Below are 18,150 nucleotides of genomic sequence, written 5' to 3'. Positions count from 1 at the left end.
TAAGAAAAGCATAGAGATTCCAATCAACATGACCTATGCATTTCTACAAAAACAACACTTAATAGTTTTACACAAGGGTGGAGTTATTTGATAGTGATGTTTGAGCATTGACTCTGTAGGAGTTCCCATGTTAGTCCGCAACATGCTCACACTTGTTTAACTACACACTATCATGTTTAGTGCAGCGGAGACTCCAGCATGTAGCTCACTACGATTATGTTTCGCTTTCTCACACAGGCTGAAGCTCACGCTGAGAGTTTGACCCGGAGGGACAACAGAGCGCTTCTGACTGAAGCCTCGGCCAGCCAGCAGAGCCTGCTGTCTCAACCAGTGCTCCCAGACATCCCAGTCATCACCGGAGAGGAGGAGAGTGGTGGTGCGGCTCGAGATCAGGAGGAGCTTGAGTTTCCTCATGACCTGCTGCCCAGTCTAGACTTCAGCAGTGAGCTCAACATCTGGGAGTCCTCGCTGGGGTAAGTTGAGCCGTCACACACACATACACGCACGCTCAAACACACACACACACATACACGCACACACACACACACACACACACACACACACACACAATTATGAGGTAATAATTATACCAGTTTATATCTAAACGGTATAATAAAACTGCAATATCACAGAGAGTATACAGACAAGTTCTTGCTTTGCTTTTAATGGCTGCTACAGTTGACAGGAAATGGGAATTATGTTAATAACCACAGTTAGCAATCTTTGTCTCCTTTGGTTGCTATTCTTGAATTCTCAACGTTAGATGTGCAATTACTTGGCCCCATAAAATATCAAATAAGCACTATGTAACATAACATTTTGCATAGTCCTAAAGAAGAAAGCTGATATCTGTGCTAAACTCTTATAAAAAAAATATGAATTAATTATTCCCCCCCTCCTATTGAATTCAAAAGTCTTAACTTTACAGTGATCAAACTTTTTGACCAATGAGCAGTCTATCACTTAATGTGTATTGCCAAGATTATTTCCCAAAGTAAAAAATATAATATAATGATTAGATACACCAGCCCTCACTGGAAGATGCATTCATGTTCATATTATTATTATTATTATTATTATTATTATTATTATTGCATTACTTTAGAATAATGTATTGGATATTTATTTTGCATGATTTATGGCCTTTAGGGAACAGATTTGTACCAATTATTCAGCCAAGGTGAAAGTTAAACTGATATTGATTTGTTGTGAATGTGTGTGTACGTGTCTGTGTACGTGTGTGGTGTGGGTTTGTGTTAGCAGAGCTCAGACTAGCTCAGGTAAGAGGATATGTAAGCAAGTGGACCCTCTGTTGGCGGGCCCGCATCATCACACGGAAGTCAGTCGATCACCGCTGGTCCTAGATGCAAGGTACCACATGTGACGTTTTTCCATTACATGGTACCTGCTCGACTCGCCTCGACTCCTTTTTTGGTTTTCTATTATGAAAAAAAGTATCTGGTACCTGTGAGCAGGTACTTTTTTTTTTAGTATTACCTCCTTCAAGGTTCCGAGTGAGCTGAGGCGATACCAAAAGGTGACGTGAAAACCTGCAGATTACTGATTGGTCGGAGAGAATCGTCTCTAATCACTGCTTCATCATTGCTAGCAACAGACAGGAGTGTGTCGGTACCTGATCTGTGCTGCTTGCACAATCCGTCCTGCACATGTGCAAGATGTTTGTGCGTGCACAGATGATAATCCTGTTTTGAGTATTTACAACACTGTGTCACTACCCGATGGGAGTCAAGTGCAGATGTGCGTTGCGCATGCTCCCTTTTAAACGGTTTACGGCAAATTTCAGTGTCATACTGAAATTTGTGAAATCCATAAAATAATAAACTTTTTTCATTTCAAACAATAACAGAAGATGGAAATCATTTCAAAAACGTTTTAGCTATCTATGATTGTTGGATTGCTAACGTTAGCTCAAAACGCCATTCAATGACAGCCTTTGTGGTGTTTGATTGCTAACTTGTAGCTAGCAGTGAATGAACTTTGTTATGGGGGTCCATTTTTACTGTATTGGCAATACAGAAGTCTCTCTTTAGCATTTTGTAGGCTACTTGTCGCAAAGTGACGTAACTCACATCTGCACTCGACTCACATCGGGTAGTGACACACTGCACAATCTGTTCCACGCGCGTAGTTGTAGTGGCCTGCCGTTAGCCTCTACCAGGAAGCTAACGTTAGTTTAGCTAACAGCTAATTCAGCTAACCGCTAGCTGAGACAGTATGTAATAACTTTAAAAGACCCCTCCAATAAACTGAAAATAACCGTTAAAATATATAACAGCTGTTACGTTAGTTCGACTTTCCTTGTGCACATTTACAAGCAATCAATAACTGTCTTTATAGTTATTACTGTAAAGTCTTAATTTAGCTGTAGCCTGCTTTTCCAAGTGTTTAGTTTGAGTTCATGTTCAGTTTATACTGAGAAAAGTTTATTATTTTATGGATTTCACAAATTTCAGTATGACATGTTATGCCGTAAACGTTTAAATCTGAGCATGCATCACATGCAGTAGCCTACAAGATGCTAATGAGAGACTTATGTAATGCCAATACAGTAAAAATGGACCTACATAACGAAGTGTGTACACTGCTAGCTACAAGTTAGCAATCAAACACAACAAAGGCTGTCACTTGAATGGCGTTTTGAGCTAATGTTAGCAAGCAAATAATCATTGATAGCTAAAATGTTTTTGAAAAGATTTCAATTTTCTGTTATTCTTTGTAATGAGAAAAGTTTATTTTATGGATTTCACAAATTACATTTTAAGTATGACACTTTATGCCGTAAACCGTTTAAATCTGAGCATGAGCAACTCACTTCTGCACTCGACTCACATTGGGTAGTGACATTGGGTACCAACAGCGCGTACTGATTGTGTGTTGTCTTAATACACCATGGTCCGGAACAAACCCGCCAATTTTAAATAGTTTTAAAATATTTTTTTGCTACCTCTAGCTTCTTTTGAAACTAAATATGTCTTCTGACTGTGGCAACAGCCACATGCCGAGAATCAAAAACAACACGCTTTCCACGTTCTGTGTGTGGCCACGACGTCCAGCCACTCTTGCCTCACGCGTGAGGCGGTACTAGTCTGCAATGGAAAAAGGAGTATGGGCCACCACGGGCTAGTCGAGCAGACCCATGTAATGAAAAAGCGCCAGTAGACTCAGCATGATGGGGGATAGCGAGTCTGCTGTGGGAGTGTGGTCAGCAGGAATGATTAAGAGTAACACCATTGAGCATTGAGTGGAACACGGTGTTTGAATGTTTCTAACTCATATTGGAGTGTGATGGATATCGCCTGTTTGGGTGTTGCCTGTCTTAGCAGACTTGGCTTGAGTTGAGGTTGTTTTTATATAGGTTTTGTTGAATCATATGCAGACTGACTTAATGTTCTGTTTTTAGTGTTGCCTGGCATTCTGCTTTTGTCTGAGAGCTGAAGTTGATTGCACTAATTTGTTTGAGGCTTCAATGTATTCTGACAACCTGACTCATTGCAGTAGTATACTTATTATTGTTTTCATTCAATTTAGGTATTACATTTTAAAATGCCAGAATTCCCAGCTTGATGTGAATGTGTAAAAATAAATTAATGAGGGACTACTTAGTATCCACTCCATATGACGTACCACTTGGGGTGCACAAAAAGAGTAACTAATAATTAAGTAATAAGTGATGAATCAGTCGTTACTAGTTTGAGCTCCTCAGAGGTTATTCATAGTTAATCAGGAACACAGAAAGTGGTCGCTATTCCAAGTAATTGGTGAACTAGATACAATAATTAAAGTATATCCCTGTCTGTTCTCCAGTAAATAAACATTATATACTTTATAGTCCTCAAATCAGAGTTATTCAGGAACTACTTATTAACAATTCATTAATTGTCAGTATTTGTAACTACTTACATTTGTGTGTACTATATTGTAAAGTGTTACCAAAGTAAGTACTTTGCAAACTTTCATTGTATATATCAAATTCTCAAACTGCAGAAATAAAGTTCCTGCTTTTTAAACTGAACACTGCAGAGTAAGAGGACACGCGCAGTCTTAAAATGCAATTTTGCGAGAAGCACCTCCATTCCACCCCAGGTATTGTAGATAAGGCAGGCAACAGCATGTTGCATAGCAAAACCTTCCAGCTGCAAACAGTTTAATCTATTTTGCTGCTCCACCCTTTAGTAGGGAGTGCCATGTGAATTAGATGCAGGCTCGAGAGCAGGTTGGTGAGTAACATGTTGTCAGTGCAGAGGTCGTGTTTACATGGAAATGTCAGTCTTTATGGTGAGACTGCATTAACCAATCACATTCATGGACGCTTAGTGAAGTTATTTCTCACTTCTTGTATTTACTGCACATTTTAACATGATGAGCAGTTTTCAAGATACCAGCTGATGACACAAGTAATACATACTAAATAAATGATGGTGGATCTATACACTCAGTGAGGCTTAAAGACTAAGATCCCACAGCATTATTTTGTACTGCTGGCTAATGGTTTAGCAGTGACTCAGCAATTACAACTGAATGGCACAAAGCTAGCCTGTTAGTTAAAGGCATTATAGCAAGCACTCACATTATCAAGCTAGCTGTGTGCTTCATGGAGTGCTTTGGAGGGCAGTGCCACTGCTTTGATCTCTTCTAATATAGTACATTATAAGGCAGGATTTTTGGTGCATGAGCATGTATATGTAAGGTTGTTTATCTGGTGACATGGTTTATTACAATCATTACTACACTTTTTATAAAAAAATTTGGTTTTGAAATATTTGATATAGTATTCATTGCACCGGTCAGGATGATGGAACAGACAGTATTGCTTAGTATACACAATAACATTACACAGCAGCCTAAGACCGTTCATAGTGCTTTCTATTGTACAGTATACGGATCCTACTGCAATTCATAGTTACTACTAGTAGTACTACTTGCTACTAGTAGGATTGTTGCATTCATGCTGCTTGAACTAGGTTCATACTTTAAAAGTTAGCATTAAAAATATAGGCAATGTTCCAATACATAATTAACCAATTCAATTATTGAATGAAAATTCATTATTAAGCTTTTGGCTCAATTAGAAAATTAGGCTAGGCTAAGGAAAATTGTATAGTAGCTACCTAGTGTAATGCCTGAATAAATCCTGTTTTGATGTGTATGAACAGACCTGCATGTTCATTAACAACCATATTCTTATAAACAGAGCTGGTATTATTCTTATAAGAGAATATACATCTCAGTCTAGGCATTATGAGTACAGTTGTGTGTTGTGTGTGCTTATTGAGTGCAGTGTCTGAGCATGGGCTTCTGTTCTGCCGATAGCAGCGTTTTTTGGACATTTTGGAATGACCAGCTGTCTGCCTGCCAGACTCTTAACTGTGTCACCTTACCCTCGTCTCAGGCCTCATGACAGCGACCCAGTTCTCACAGATGTTCAGCCTTCACCTCGGCCCACTGCCACACCTGACACAGGAGTCCGACCCCCGACGCCTTCCCCATCTGTGCTCCTAGATCTGGAACTCAAACAGGCCATCCAGGAATGTGAAGAACAAATGGCCTCACTGGGCATACTTAATCCCACAGGGCCCCCCAGCATCACGCCTGGGAAGGTTAATGATGTAGGCAAGAAAACTGGAGAAGGGATGGTTAATAAATTCAATGAGTCATCTTCACTGCCTCCAATCACAGTCCAGCCAGGACATAGCAACGGGGGCCATGGAAACAAGGGTACACATGGAAACAGTGAAGTAGCAAGCAGTCAGAAAGATACAGTTGTGTTTAGTTTTAGGAATTACATTCTGGGCACTGAGAATAGTGCCGGTGCAGCAGGGACGGAGAGTGAAAAAAAGGCAGAAAAAGAAATAAATGAGCAGAAGGAAAGACACACACATACACAATTAGAAACAACAACAGATTTATTTAAGGAAACTCAAGAAGAAGTTGCATTTTCTGAGGTGAGAAACCGTTCCAGAGAGGAACATGTTGATTCTAAAGCAGGCATCGAGGAAAATGGCACTCTAGATTGTAATGCAGTTAATAGGGAGAAAGACACAGCGGCAATAACAGAGATTGTGGACATAAAGAAAGAAAAGCGTGACGAGTCCAGTATTATCGTTTGTATAGATAAAAAGGGAAAGAAAGATCAATCAGTTGATGAGACATCAGAGTGCAATACTCTTCATTTAAAGGATAGCGATGCATTGTCAGAGATGACGAGTTCTCCATGTGCCAAACACGCTGGGCAGGACAAAACGGCAAAGAAGAAAGACAAAAAGAAACAAAGGAGAAAGAAAAAGATAGAAGAGAAGAACACAGAGACTGGACAGAAAGAAAAGGCAGTAGTACAACCTGAAAATGAATTACAGGCTGTCTCTCTCATAAAGGCAGGAAATCACATAGATTCAACAGCAAATACAGAATCGGTGTCACAGGCAGCTCTGACTGTGATTTGTGGGGAACAGCCTGATAATGGGTTTGCCTCCAAGCAACAGCTGAGTCCCGGGGGAAAGCCCATTCCCAGCCCCCCACTATCATCCTCTCATAGCAGGCAGGATCATCTTACTGCCTGTTCACCTGCGTCCAACCAGGCTCTTTCACAGAGGCCTCATCTGTCAGACAACCACAACCATACAGATGCCTCATGTCGCATAAATCACAGCTCGGATGAAATCCCACAGCCGAAGCAACATGTAACCGGAGGTGTTACCGACAACCAACATACAACCCTGACACATGTCCAAACTACAGTTATCAATCCAGCTGCTTCTGCTGATAAAAGATCAGATGCACAAACACATGAGTTAACTACAGTTACCTCAGAAGCAGTGATACTCACACAGGAGAATCCCAGCCCACTCTCCAACAGCTGGACATGTGTGGGAGAGAGCAGCGTGGAGAGTGCCCTTGAACAGCCTTTAGTGGTGGTTGCTGCGTTGCCACCGGCAACACCCACGATGCCAGAAGTGATAGAAAGCAAGGGAGAGGGAGAAAGCACGAGGCGTGATTCATTGGCTGTAGCTGCTGTAGCAGTCGCAGAGAGTGAGAAAGCAGTAGGAGAGAAAGATTTAGGGGGAACAGGAAAGTGTCTCAGCTCTGCAGACGAAGAGAAAGAAGGACACTTGGACAACCTTCCTCAGTTCGCATTAATCTGTTCACAGGGAAAAGGCTCACTTGCATTTTCAGCCAAAGAGGGACAGGCTTCATCTGAGGAAAGCTGCAGCAGCAAAATGCCACACAACTCTGCTGAGACAGAAATGAAGGGACCGGGAGAAACAAGCGTTCGCAGTGCAGACACCGGGGTCTCACCAGCTGAAGAGGGAGACAAAGAAAAGGAGTCACTCTGTTTAGAAGTCTATATCAATACTTCTCCCTTTGGGCTACTCACTAGTCCTGATTGTCAGGATTACAGTGCTGTGGGATTGGAGGAAGCAGGACGAGGGGGAGGAGAAGGGGAGGTGGGAGAGAAAGGACGGCTGGCTACTGAGCACAGTTCATTCAGCCAGCCAGAAGGCTCTGCTAGTGGGGTGTCATCAGCCGAGACAGAGACGCGTCCGCCCACCGATGTTGCAGAGTCACAGCTGAAGTCACAGAGCTGGACTGAGCCGATTGCTACCATCCCTGAGAGCATCTGCACTGAACAGGACCGTCTTTCTCAACCCTGCCAAGAACAGCATGGCGCAGCCATCTCACCTCTTCCCACTAACCCTGAACAGAGCTCCAGCAATACAAACAAAGGGGTAAGGGCTGATCTCAAACAGAATTTCATTTCAGAAGAAGCATTGTCTTTGGGACACATTTGTAGGGAATCATCCATCCCAGAGACAGAGGGAAATAACGGTCAAATCTTGCTGTCTTTAATCTCACCTCAGCTGCTGACTTCTTCACAACAAATCTCAGTCGAGCAACAAGCGAGCAACATTCAACAGGTCCAGCCTAAAAGTAGCACAACAGAAACCAGCACAGCCGTAAGTTCAGCCGCAGAGTTCCAAGTCCAGAAACAGAGCAATAGTGGGGCTATGTCTGGAGTGGATGTGTACGTATGTAACAGAAGCAGAGGCAACAACAGAGTTCACTTTGCGGACACTGTGAAACAAGAAAGCAGTTCCTCTTTGGATCTCAGGAACATGTCGGTGCCAGCTATGGACTGCGCCTCTTTGCCTCCGCTGACTGTACATGAAAGTTTGCACCATCCTGTGGTTGAGGCCAGCTACACCTTCCCAGAATTTCTCAGCTTGAAAAAGTCAGAAATCCCCGCAGATACAACTCCTGCTAAGGATGAATTAGCAAAACGGAGCTCAGCCGACTCCCCGAAGCCACAGGAAGATCTCCAGTTGAATAAAGGAAATACGGGGACCAAAGATACCAAGGAGAACAATAACATAGATCAGTCAGGTAACAACAACTTGGAGACTAACACAGTGGATTTACAGTCAGCGACTGAGGCCTGCTCAAAACAGCTTCCTTGTCCTACGGAGAAGAATCAGACTGGTGACGTTATACAAACAGCAGAAAGTGCAGTCTCTGAGGCTGATCAACCAACAGTTGAACAGGTGTCAGCAAAGGTGACAAAGCAAATAGAGGCAGAAACAGAGAAGGATGGTGTAACCCTGTGTTTGTCAACTGAGAAAGAGATAGATAAGTTACATGCTTCGTCTAAAGGCTTAGTCAAGGCTGGCCTGCCCCAGGAGTCCCCTTTAATATGGGATGCTACTGAAGGTAACCTACATCCTCTCTCCTCATGTTCTGTGCTTCCAGCTGATGATGTTACCTGCAAGCTTTTAAGTGATGTCTCCACTGAGTTACCTGTTGGTCAGCTCTCTACGGACCTTGACCCCAGTTCAGCGGCCAAAACTGTGATCTGCACAGCCTCTCTTCAGACAAAGCCTAGTCACCCCAGTTATCAGCCTCCCACCCAATTAGATCAAACACCTCCTCGTAAACTGGTTCCCTCAGATCCCATGAAAGCCAGTGAGGGGTCGGAGCCCATAATTTGCTCTGCTATTCTGACAAAGGATGAATCAGCGACTTCAGAAGTGACAGCCTCTGACCAGTCAATTCCTGTTATCGAGCAATTTGCCGGTAATTCTTCTTTTGTGCTGCGGCCTCCTGGTCCAATGTTGAGTCACTTGGAGTTCATTGCAGACTGTGATATCTCTCTTCCTGTGCAGACCGATAACGCCAGCGCTGATAGTGACCGCACCAAAGTCTCTGGAGAGGTGGATTGCAACAAGAGCAAAGAAATGACACAAATGTCTCTAGCACATGATCTGGAGTACAGTGGTGTCAACGTCAAAGCACATGAGACTTGTCCGAAACTAGAGGATAGAAATGACGTCAAGGAGACTGTCGTTGAATTTGAGTTTTCTGCGATTAACAATTTAAATATTCAGTTTTCACAAGAGGGAAATCTGTCTCCTCATCCCCCTGGTGCAGTGGGTGTACTGGCAAAAGGTGGGTCTGATAATGTAATTTCTCTATCCCACTCTGAGCCACGCCCTGTTGGCATTAAACCTGTTATTTGTGAAGCATCCATTAAGGATTATGATGGAATTAAACAAGACAATATGACAGAGAAAATGGGAGATGAGACATTCACGCTGTTTGCAGAGGAAAAGAAAAAAGTTGAAGAAGCAACAATGGATAATCAAAGGGAAACAGCAGACAGCAGTAAGATGCAGAAAGGAAAGACAGACACAGCACCACAACAGAGTAATGGGAGAGATAAAGAGGCTGGAGAGGAAATTGGAGACCTGCAGCCACAACATAAACATAAAGTGCATAAGACTGAATCACCAGTAAGTGATATAAAGGAGGAAGTAGAAAGGAAGAGTGGCATTGCATCTGAAAGACAAAGCAAGACTTCTTTCTCATCTGAGGACATGCTAGTTGCTGAGGTAGATTCTGACACTCAAACTGTTTATGACCAGAGTTTGCGCCAAACTCTGACAGCAACACTGGAAAGCAGCACCGACAAGGACACGGCACCAGATTTGAATGCAGCTCTTGGCCAGTCACAGTCCACACCAGAGCCCAACTGTTTTGCTCAGCAACAGGAGCAACAGCAGCGGTGTCTGTACTACCTACAGTGTCTGGGATCTAGACATCCCACACAAGAATTGTCAGATGGCTGTCTAGATGGGGGAGAAAAGACCAACAGTCAAGCACTGGTTCCAAGTGTGAAAGGGGTAGCAGAGGGCAGAGACGGCTCTGTTGGGAGTGACGAGTTGACAGGGGATGACAGCAGTGGCAATGAACGAGTGATGGGTGATGGAGAGGGAGAACAAGCAGGACTGTTTCACCTTGCCAGTGATTTAAATAAGAGTAGAAGGGCTGCTGAGAGAAATGCCTCGGCTGAAATAGGGAGTGTAACAACTGGCTCTTATGTAGATGAGACAAGACAGGGGATGGATGAGAATAAAAGCCCTGCGTTAGGGGTAGTTGGGTCAAATACAGACACTGAGTTTGTGAATGATCCGGTTGGTAAACGCCAGCAAAAAGGCAATCTATCAGCTTCCTGTCAAGACCAACATGGAAATCCTGAGACCTTGAAGAACACAGCTGTATCTGTTGAGATTTTATCACAGGAACATGAGACTTCACCTTCCCAGATCTCTTTTTCATCAAAGGTCAGCACAGATAGTCATGGCATTCATTTGGCAGTTACTCCAAGTACAAACCAGGGTGAAGAAATTCACACAAAGATATTCAGCGCTCTGGTTGGGCAACCCGAAACTGTGGAAAAGGATTTCAGTGCAGCCACGGCTGTGAAAAGCAACATTAGTCAAACTGAGGAGTGTGAAATTCAGGATACAGTGTGCAGGCCTCTCAAGCTACAAAGCTTCAATAAAACCTCCACCACACAAAGCAGCCCAGTAGTACAAACACCCATAAAAGGCCCCGATGTAGAGGAGATCACAAAGGCAGATAAAGCACCTTTGGAAGAAGGGAAAGCTAGCAGCCAGGGGAAAGGACAAAGTGAGATAAAAGAATTAAACAATAAATCAATGAATAAACAGAAGGTCATAAATCCAACTGTGAGTGCTAAAGACAGTGGCTCAACTGGTCTTTCTAAGGCAACAGAAAATGACAATGATATAAAAGATAAAACAAGTCTTATTATCACAGGCCCGTCTGTTGTTTTGTCAAAGTGCCCGGATGATTGTGCATCAACCCCACCTGCAGCCCCTACCCAGTCAGAGAAGCCACATGATCAGGTGTCTTTGTCAAAGCCCCGAGACGATACCGCGGTTAACCTCATTGTTGCCGATTCCCACCGTGAAGGAACATCACCTGAAAAAGCTTCTGTTGAACAAGTGTCTGTGAACACGGAGCCTGCCGATGTGTCAGAGAGTCCGGCTCCTGGACTTCCAGCTCGAGAACCAGATATAAACTGGATACAAGCTCTTAAAGAAGCTGCATCCCAATCTCAGAGTAAACAAGAGACATCAAGGTAAACACAAGAATGCGTGTGTGTGTGTGTGTGTGCGTGCGTGCGTGCGTGCGTGCGTGACATTATTTGAAATCATCAGATGAGAAAAAAATATCCCTTTAAGAAACCAGATTAGAGAAGTACACATGAGACTTCACGCTGATAAAACTATGTTAATGAAAAGTTAAATTCCATGCAACTACACATGTCTAAAAAGGTCTGTGGAGGTCAGCATGGGTTTCCCCTTAATCTGGTACACAAAGTAGCATGTGAGCATTACATATCTGCTCCAGTACACAGAGAGAAAGTCACATGTGTAGTTTGTGCCACCAGCCGCAACAATCAAAACTACACCTACATAATTAGGAAGTAATAAGGTGGACAAATGTCAATATTTATTTTTGTTGTAAATCTTTGACGTTCAGCCTATATATCAGTTGTTTAGTATTCATAGATTGCTGCAGTTATTATTATTTTTGTTGTACAACTTGGCATTCCAGTAACACCATGTACAGGACTTGGCTTGAGGGATGTAGCAGAGAGCAGCGGGACAATGAATATGAAGGAGGAGGTAAACACAGAGCTGCACTTTGTCTGTGACTCGAGCTTGGGTCAGATGACTGTGCCGGTTGAAGTCTTGTGGAAGTAATGCAGCCTTTTATATTCAAAGGATGACATCAGCTGTGACATCGTCCCTGCTCTCCAGCGCAAGAATGAGCCTTTTCTCACACTGCTAAACACAATGCAACAACAGCTCAAACACACACATGCACCTACAGTGCTTACACACACACACACACACACACACACACACACACACACACACACACACACACACACACACACACACACACACACACACACTTGTAGGAAGCGTCCCCATAACACACAAGGACACACATTTGTCATGTGTCAGTCATTCCTTGTGCATATGCTATAAACTGAAACTCACTCTTCTCTTGCATTGTTTTCCCAGACCCCTCCCATCTCTGGAGTCTCCTCAACTAGAATTTCTAACTCCGACTGAGGAGATAGCTGCTCCTCTGAGACAGGAGGAGATCCCACCACCGGAGCGAGCAGCAGCAAAGACAACCGAGATCCCACCTCCTAATCTTGTGAAGAAGCCAGTGGATCTTCCTGAACCTTTGCAAAAGACCGCAGAGCTTCCCGAACCAACACTGCAGACAGTAGAGTTCCCAGAAGAAACAAAGAAAGTAGAGCTTTTAGAACCAAGCAAGAAAGAAGAAGAGCCGCCAGTAGAGCTGCCAGAACCAAAAAGGGAGCCAGTGACTGCCTCACAAATAGAGAAGGAGCTAACTGAGCTACAGGAACCAACGAAAATTACAAAAGAGCTCCCTGAACCAACAAACAATGAAGTGGAGTTCCCAGAACCAACGGAGAATAAAGAACCAGAACCAACAAAGACAGAAACAGAAGAACCGGAGAAGGAGCTGATCAGTGAGCTTCCAGAGGAGCAAGTGGAAAAACCAGTCGAGATCCCAGCTGAGGAAACTGCTGCGACAGAAACAGTCCAGTACCCTGCTGAGGAGCTACAGGACAGCGGGTGAGTGCCCTCGTAACATCGTAAAATCTTTCTCTTTTTAAAGCAAACGTGAACAACTTCCACTAATTGTACCACTGAAGATTTCAGTGAAAGCCTCACAAACTACAATTTGAGGAGGCACTTTTTTCCTGTAAGGATGCTGCCAAGGGAAGGTTTTCTTTCAGAGCTCAGTCAGAGTCTGGTTAACATAAAAATGATAGCCTTATACCATAAAGAACGACAAGTTTACATAGAGACTAGTAATTGTGAGGTGGACTGGGTTGCAGGCATCAGAATGATTTGTATATGACCTTTTAGTCCTGATAGTTTTCCTAAAACTTATCATAACATTTCCGTTACAGTGATGGATCCAAGACATTTTATTGCAGTTCATGTATTTGTGAAAAGGTGGGGGGGGACCTCAGGGGGAATTGGGCTTCACAGCTCAGCAGCTCTGCCTGTCACACATTTCAAATGGATTTCCATGCGCTTGGAGAGTCCCCTCGGAGGCTTTGTTTGGCCTTCAGACACCTCGAGGGTGTCTGGTAGGTTGTTGCGGTCTGCAGCGGTTTAACAGTCTGATCGGGCGAATGTGATGGAGTCTCACAGATTTGTACCGGTTGGTGAAACAGAAGTGAGAAGTGGATCCTTTATGTTTTTTCTTTACTCTCCTGACTAGGTTAAACACACAAAATAAACCAGTGAGTCGTTCAGTTCAACCTCCACGTGGGCATGCAGTATTTACTTAAGTATTTTAACAGCTCTGGCTGGACTAACTTTCCATGTATGTCATTCTTCTACTTAAAAACTTAAGACATATGTCACTAGAGTGTACACTGCGGATCTAAGGCTGTGTTGTTAAAGTAGTCTTTTTCCAGTTCATTTATGTAAGGGATGTCTGTATAAATGATACACGATATTTTAATTAAGTTCAATCATTGCTGCAGATTTCTTTTTTACTTAGCTGGAACATTTCTCGGCTTCCTCAGTTATCTCTCTGAGTTGTCACTCTTTCCTGCCGTTTGCTGCATTTAAAGGAGCCATCCCACATGCCAGAGCACAGTAGCACTTGTTGCCTGTCAGTCACAACACTTGTCCCATCACTGCTGTTGGAGACAAACGTTTGTTCAGAGTCGGAGGGAGGAGGAGTGACAGTGATATTTCTACTATAGGTTTCATCAATAGATAAAGTTACACTGGCATATGTGTGCCAGAGACAGAAATGTGACGTGTGTGTGTGTGTGTGTGTGTGTGTGTGTGTGTGTGTGTGTGTGTGTGTGTGTGTTTTGGGTGGTGTGTGTGTGTGTGTGTGTGTGTGTGTGTGTGTGTGTGTGTGTGTGTGTGTTGCCCCCACCACCCCAGAGGCTGTCCTAGCTGTCAGTCCTGCTCAGTCTGCGCAGCTTTGTGAACTGAACCCTGTAGTGGGAGGAATTTGGGCAGGCACTCAGCCCCACTGAAGTCATTTTCACAGACCAGACAGAGTGAACAAGCCAGATTTTCGAGAAAGCATGTGCTGCGGTGTGAGTGTGTATGCACAGTCAGTCAGAGTCACAGACACAGGAGAGAAGGACTGGGACATACACTTATTGGCTCTGGTTTTTTGGAGTTCACCAGCGCTCAGCAAGTCATTTCCATCACTTACATGTAGTTGGCGCTGGGTTTGTGATGGATTCCTCCATGGCTGAAATCTGGGTGAGTTACAAGAAGTGGTACCTTTTTTATTTCTTTTGTGTGTGGTGTGTGTGTGTGTGTGTGTGTGTGTGTGTGTGTGTGTGTGTGTGGTGGTTTGGTGTGTGTGTGTGTGTGTGTGTTTGTGTGTGTTTGTGTGTGTGTGTGTGTGTGTGTCCACAATAGGCGTTTGTGTTTAAGTCTCTCCAGGTGGATGCAACAGATGGCCTGTAGGTAACTCTTTTGACCTCACCAGATGGGAGGAGGGGAGGGACAAATAGAAAGATGAAGGGACAGAAGGCGGTAAAGAAGGAGCAAAGTTGCACAAAAAAAAAAAAAATGTTACAGGTTAGAGCATGTTGTGGTCCCCTGGCCTACTTGATGTGGAGGCTGGGTGGGCGAGACATCTCAGTAGCAGTACATCTAATGTTTAGCTACTGTCTGGGAGCTTTCCAAATATATTGCTGGCATGGTAGACTTTTGAAATGACCTAGCAGGAAATGTATGCTGTGTGACATGTGGCATAAAAGTTATATATAAAATAGTTATACAACTAGTTTTAATAAAATGTAATTGAAGTCTTTTGTGAAGCCATTTTTACCCATGAAACACTATGGAAATGGCTGTGACTACTCAGCTTGGTATGAAGGATATTTTTCATCCATGTTTATGGAGTAAAAAGGAAGTGGGATGTGCTATAGCCCACATTGTACTGTACTGTAAATAGACTAGTTGCCATGGCGATTGTAGGTTCATGTGCTGGCATGAGTGAAGTAGATAATCTCATGTTTGCCATTCATTCAACCACGCGTGACTGACTTTAAGTAACATTTGAATCTTCATTTTTGCAGAATAGAATTGGTAAATTATTATTTGTGAAGTATGTGTTTGCAATATATTCAATGTGTTCCTAAATGTGCTGTGTGTGTGTGTGTGTGTGTGTGTGTCGGGACAGTATGAGCTAGCTGCTGGCTGCAGGACAGAAATGGTCCTCTCATCATTGCAGCACTAAAAAAAAACATACTTTTCTTAGTACTTTCAGCTGGTTTTATTTACAACTCTCTGTTTATCATTAAACACCCTGCCTGGACTTGCTGTCTTTGCGTCCAGCGGTTTCCCGTGTGAGTGAGTGAGTGTGTGAGTGAGTATGTGTGTGAGTGTATGTGTGTAGACAGTATACTGTCATGAAACAAGAGGTTAGACAATCTATGCGTGTATCCCTGGACTAGCCTTGTGAAAGCTGGATTTGCCTTCTCAAGAATTGCTTATGAGGTGTTCTAGAGTAACGCCCTGCACACTGCTGAATTACTAACAGTACAAAACTGTTTGGACACCGTCCAGGTGTTAATGCCAATGTAAAACTACACTGACGTGAAGAAGTGTGTTGCTGAAAAAGAGCACATATGCTCTCTATGACTTGTGGCAGTAATGTTGTGATGGTTATAAATCATTTGCTAGTTCTTACACATGACATCATATCTGGAAAAAGTTTGAAAGCTTTAGCTGTTAACCTGACTGGGTCAGCTGCCATTATCTTCACATTAAAGCCCCTGAGCCAGTAAATACTTTACGCTTGTGTCCAGGGTAATCTTATTTTCGGCCAATTGTCTCTTCTCTATGCGCTTGATTTATTTTTCTATCTTATCCATAGCAGTTTCTGTCCATCTTTGGACACAGCAGTGTGTCTTATGATATTTTGCTCAGACTATGTTGTGACTTGGTTGTTTCTATTTCCAGGCTGCATGTGTTTAGTTAACCACAGATGCCGGCATATGTTTAGCTTTGGCCTGCTGGTGTAAGTCACCGACTGATGATTTGAGACAAGAAAAGTGGGACAAAATAAAAATTAATAAATGAATTTGTAGGACGTTTCCTCTTCATGCAACCATCCTGCCACCAGACTTGTGTTTGATGTAAACTATAATGTGCTACGCCCTCGAGAAAAGCCTACACCCTCATTAAATGTTATTAAGTTCTGACTTTACTGGAGGGAGATGGAGAATAACCAAGCTCAATTTCAGTTTTAAATGAGCTGGAAGAGACATTTGGAAAGTTCAGCTCAGCAGGCAGTTGACTTGATGCTTGAGTATGGTAAATGTGCTTTAGTTGATGGAGGAATTGTGAAGCTCACGTCTGCAGAAGAGGCTACTGGGGTATTTATAGAGCTAAACAGGAGGCATGCCCCAAGTGGGGAACAGCTGCATGGGCGTCCATCGCATTGCCTGTCAGATTAGAGAGCCTACCAGTCCTGATAAGACTGGCCTGGATCAGGGCCAAATCCACTCCACCAGGTGGCTAATGATGACAGAGCCAGACAACCTAAAGCAGGCTACTTCACTGCAGAGGGCAAGTAGAGCAAGCAAGGGAAACATGGGCTATCATGTAAGGGTACAGGTGGGAGGAGTTTCAGTTTTAGTTCATTTAAATGACAAAGCCTTCTTAGGATGGTTAGAGTGAGCATTTCCTATTTGAAGTCACTACTAGGTTTGACTAAGGACACAGAGCAGAGTGCTCCCGCTTTCTCTACTTTGAGGTGAGTTTCGGTCATGGTTTATTTGTGTAGAGCAAAGTGGAGCGTGTCCTCAGATAGCTTTCCGAATCACCGTACTTGACCTTCTTGTTTCGGTCCATCTTTAGATGTTTTGTGCTCTTCCCCCTGCAGGTCCTCCCTCACTGAGCAGGCAGAAAGAGGTGACCGTGCCCCTGCCTCTTCCCCACCTTCTTCCTCCGAATACCACTTCCTGCCTGCCCTCCCACCTCACCTCCAAGACACCACTGAATTTCCCACTCCTCCTCCCACACCACCTGAGAGGTACACTTCTGAAGCTCTGCCAACCCCACCTGCATCTCCCTGCTTTCCTCCCCCTCCTCCTCCAGCCCCTGCCTCCCCTCCTGTACCTCCTGCTTACCAGGGTGAGGACCACTGCCCTGCTTCTGCACCCTGCCACCCTCCTTTAAGGTATGAACTTGAACTCTGCCTGACTGTCACTGTTCCTAACCGGTTCATTAGGTCATTTCCCATTTTACTCACAGGTTCATTCTGTCGTGTTAACACATGTGACGGGGATACGTCAATTTGATTTTGTGCCTCACTTGTAAGACCTCACAGTAGTTATCCATGCTGTTTCCTTTTTATAACTTAAAGGAATACTTATTCTCTTTTTCATAGTGATAGTGTGATGAAAAGGTCAATACCATTCTCATGGTAGAGGGTTATTGATCTTCTCACCTTACTGTCGGCAAAGATAGGTGAAGGAGCATATTCCAATAAATGTTTAACTCTAAGGAATTGATTAATATAGTGCAATACAATGTTCACTATTTACAGATACATCACATACAACATTATTGCCATATTCTAAGTGAAACCCAGAGTCTATTTCAGAAACCCGTGTTGCCATCTCCTAAAATTACAGATTACATTGCTATGCATGTCTACCACATGAACTCATAGGAAACAGCATTTGCTACTGTATACATTTAGTGTTAAGTTGCATATAGC

At 43.4% G+C, this 18,150-nt stretch overlaps 1 protein-coding gene across 13 annotated transcripts in view; it reads left to right on the top strand.

The window, feature by feature from the left end:
• The window catches only part of tacc2 (transforming, acidic coiled-coil containing protein 2), a 53,676-nt gene that overhangs the window by 10,950 nt on the left and 24,576 nt on the right, over positions 1 to 18,150 (top strand). For 11 of the 13 annotated variants that reach the window (XM_032541112.1, XM_032541108.1, XM_032541107.1 and 8 more), the window contains 5 exons: positions 238 to 473; positions 1,264 to 1,371; positions 5,411 to 11,458; positions 12,414 to 13,001; positions 17,311 to 17,607. In XM_032541112.1, the coding sequence (XP_032397003.1) occupies positions 238 to 473; positions 1,264 to 1,371; positions 5,411 to 11,458; positions 12,414 to 13,001; positions 17,311 to 17,607 (7,277 nt within the window). The remainder of the gene's footprint in view (positions 1 to 237; positions 474 to 1,263; positions 1,372 to 5,410; positions 11,459 to 12,413; positions 13,002 to 17,310; positions 17,608 to 18,150) is intronic. The other 2 variants (XM_032541106.1, XM_032541109.1) reach the window with 2 other exon arrangements.

Source organism: Etheostoma spectabile, chromosome 17 (genome assembly GCF_008692095.1).
Source record: "Etheostoma spectabile isolate EspeVRDwgs_2016 chromosome 17, UIUC_Espe_1.0, whole genome shotgun sequence".
NCBI lineage: Eukaryota > Metazoa > Chordata > Actinopteri > Perciformes > Percidae > Etheostoma > Etheostoma spectabile.
Note: the sequence above shows the minus strand (reverse complement) of the source record. Positions and strands in the feature narration are given on the sequence as shown.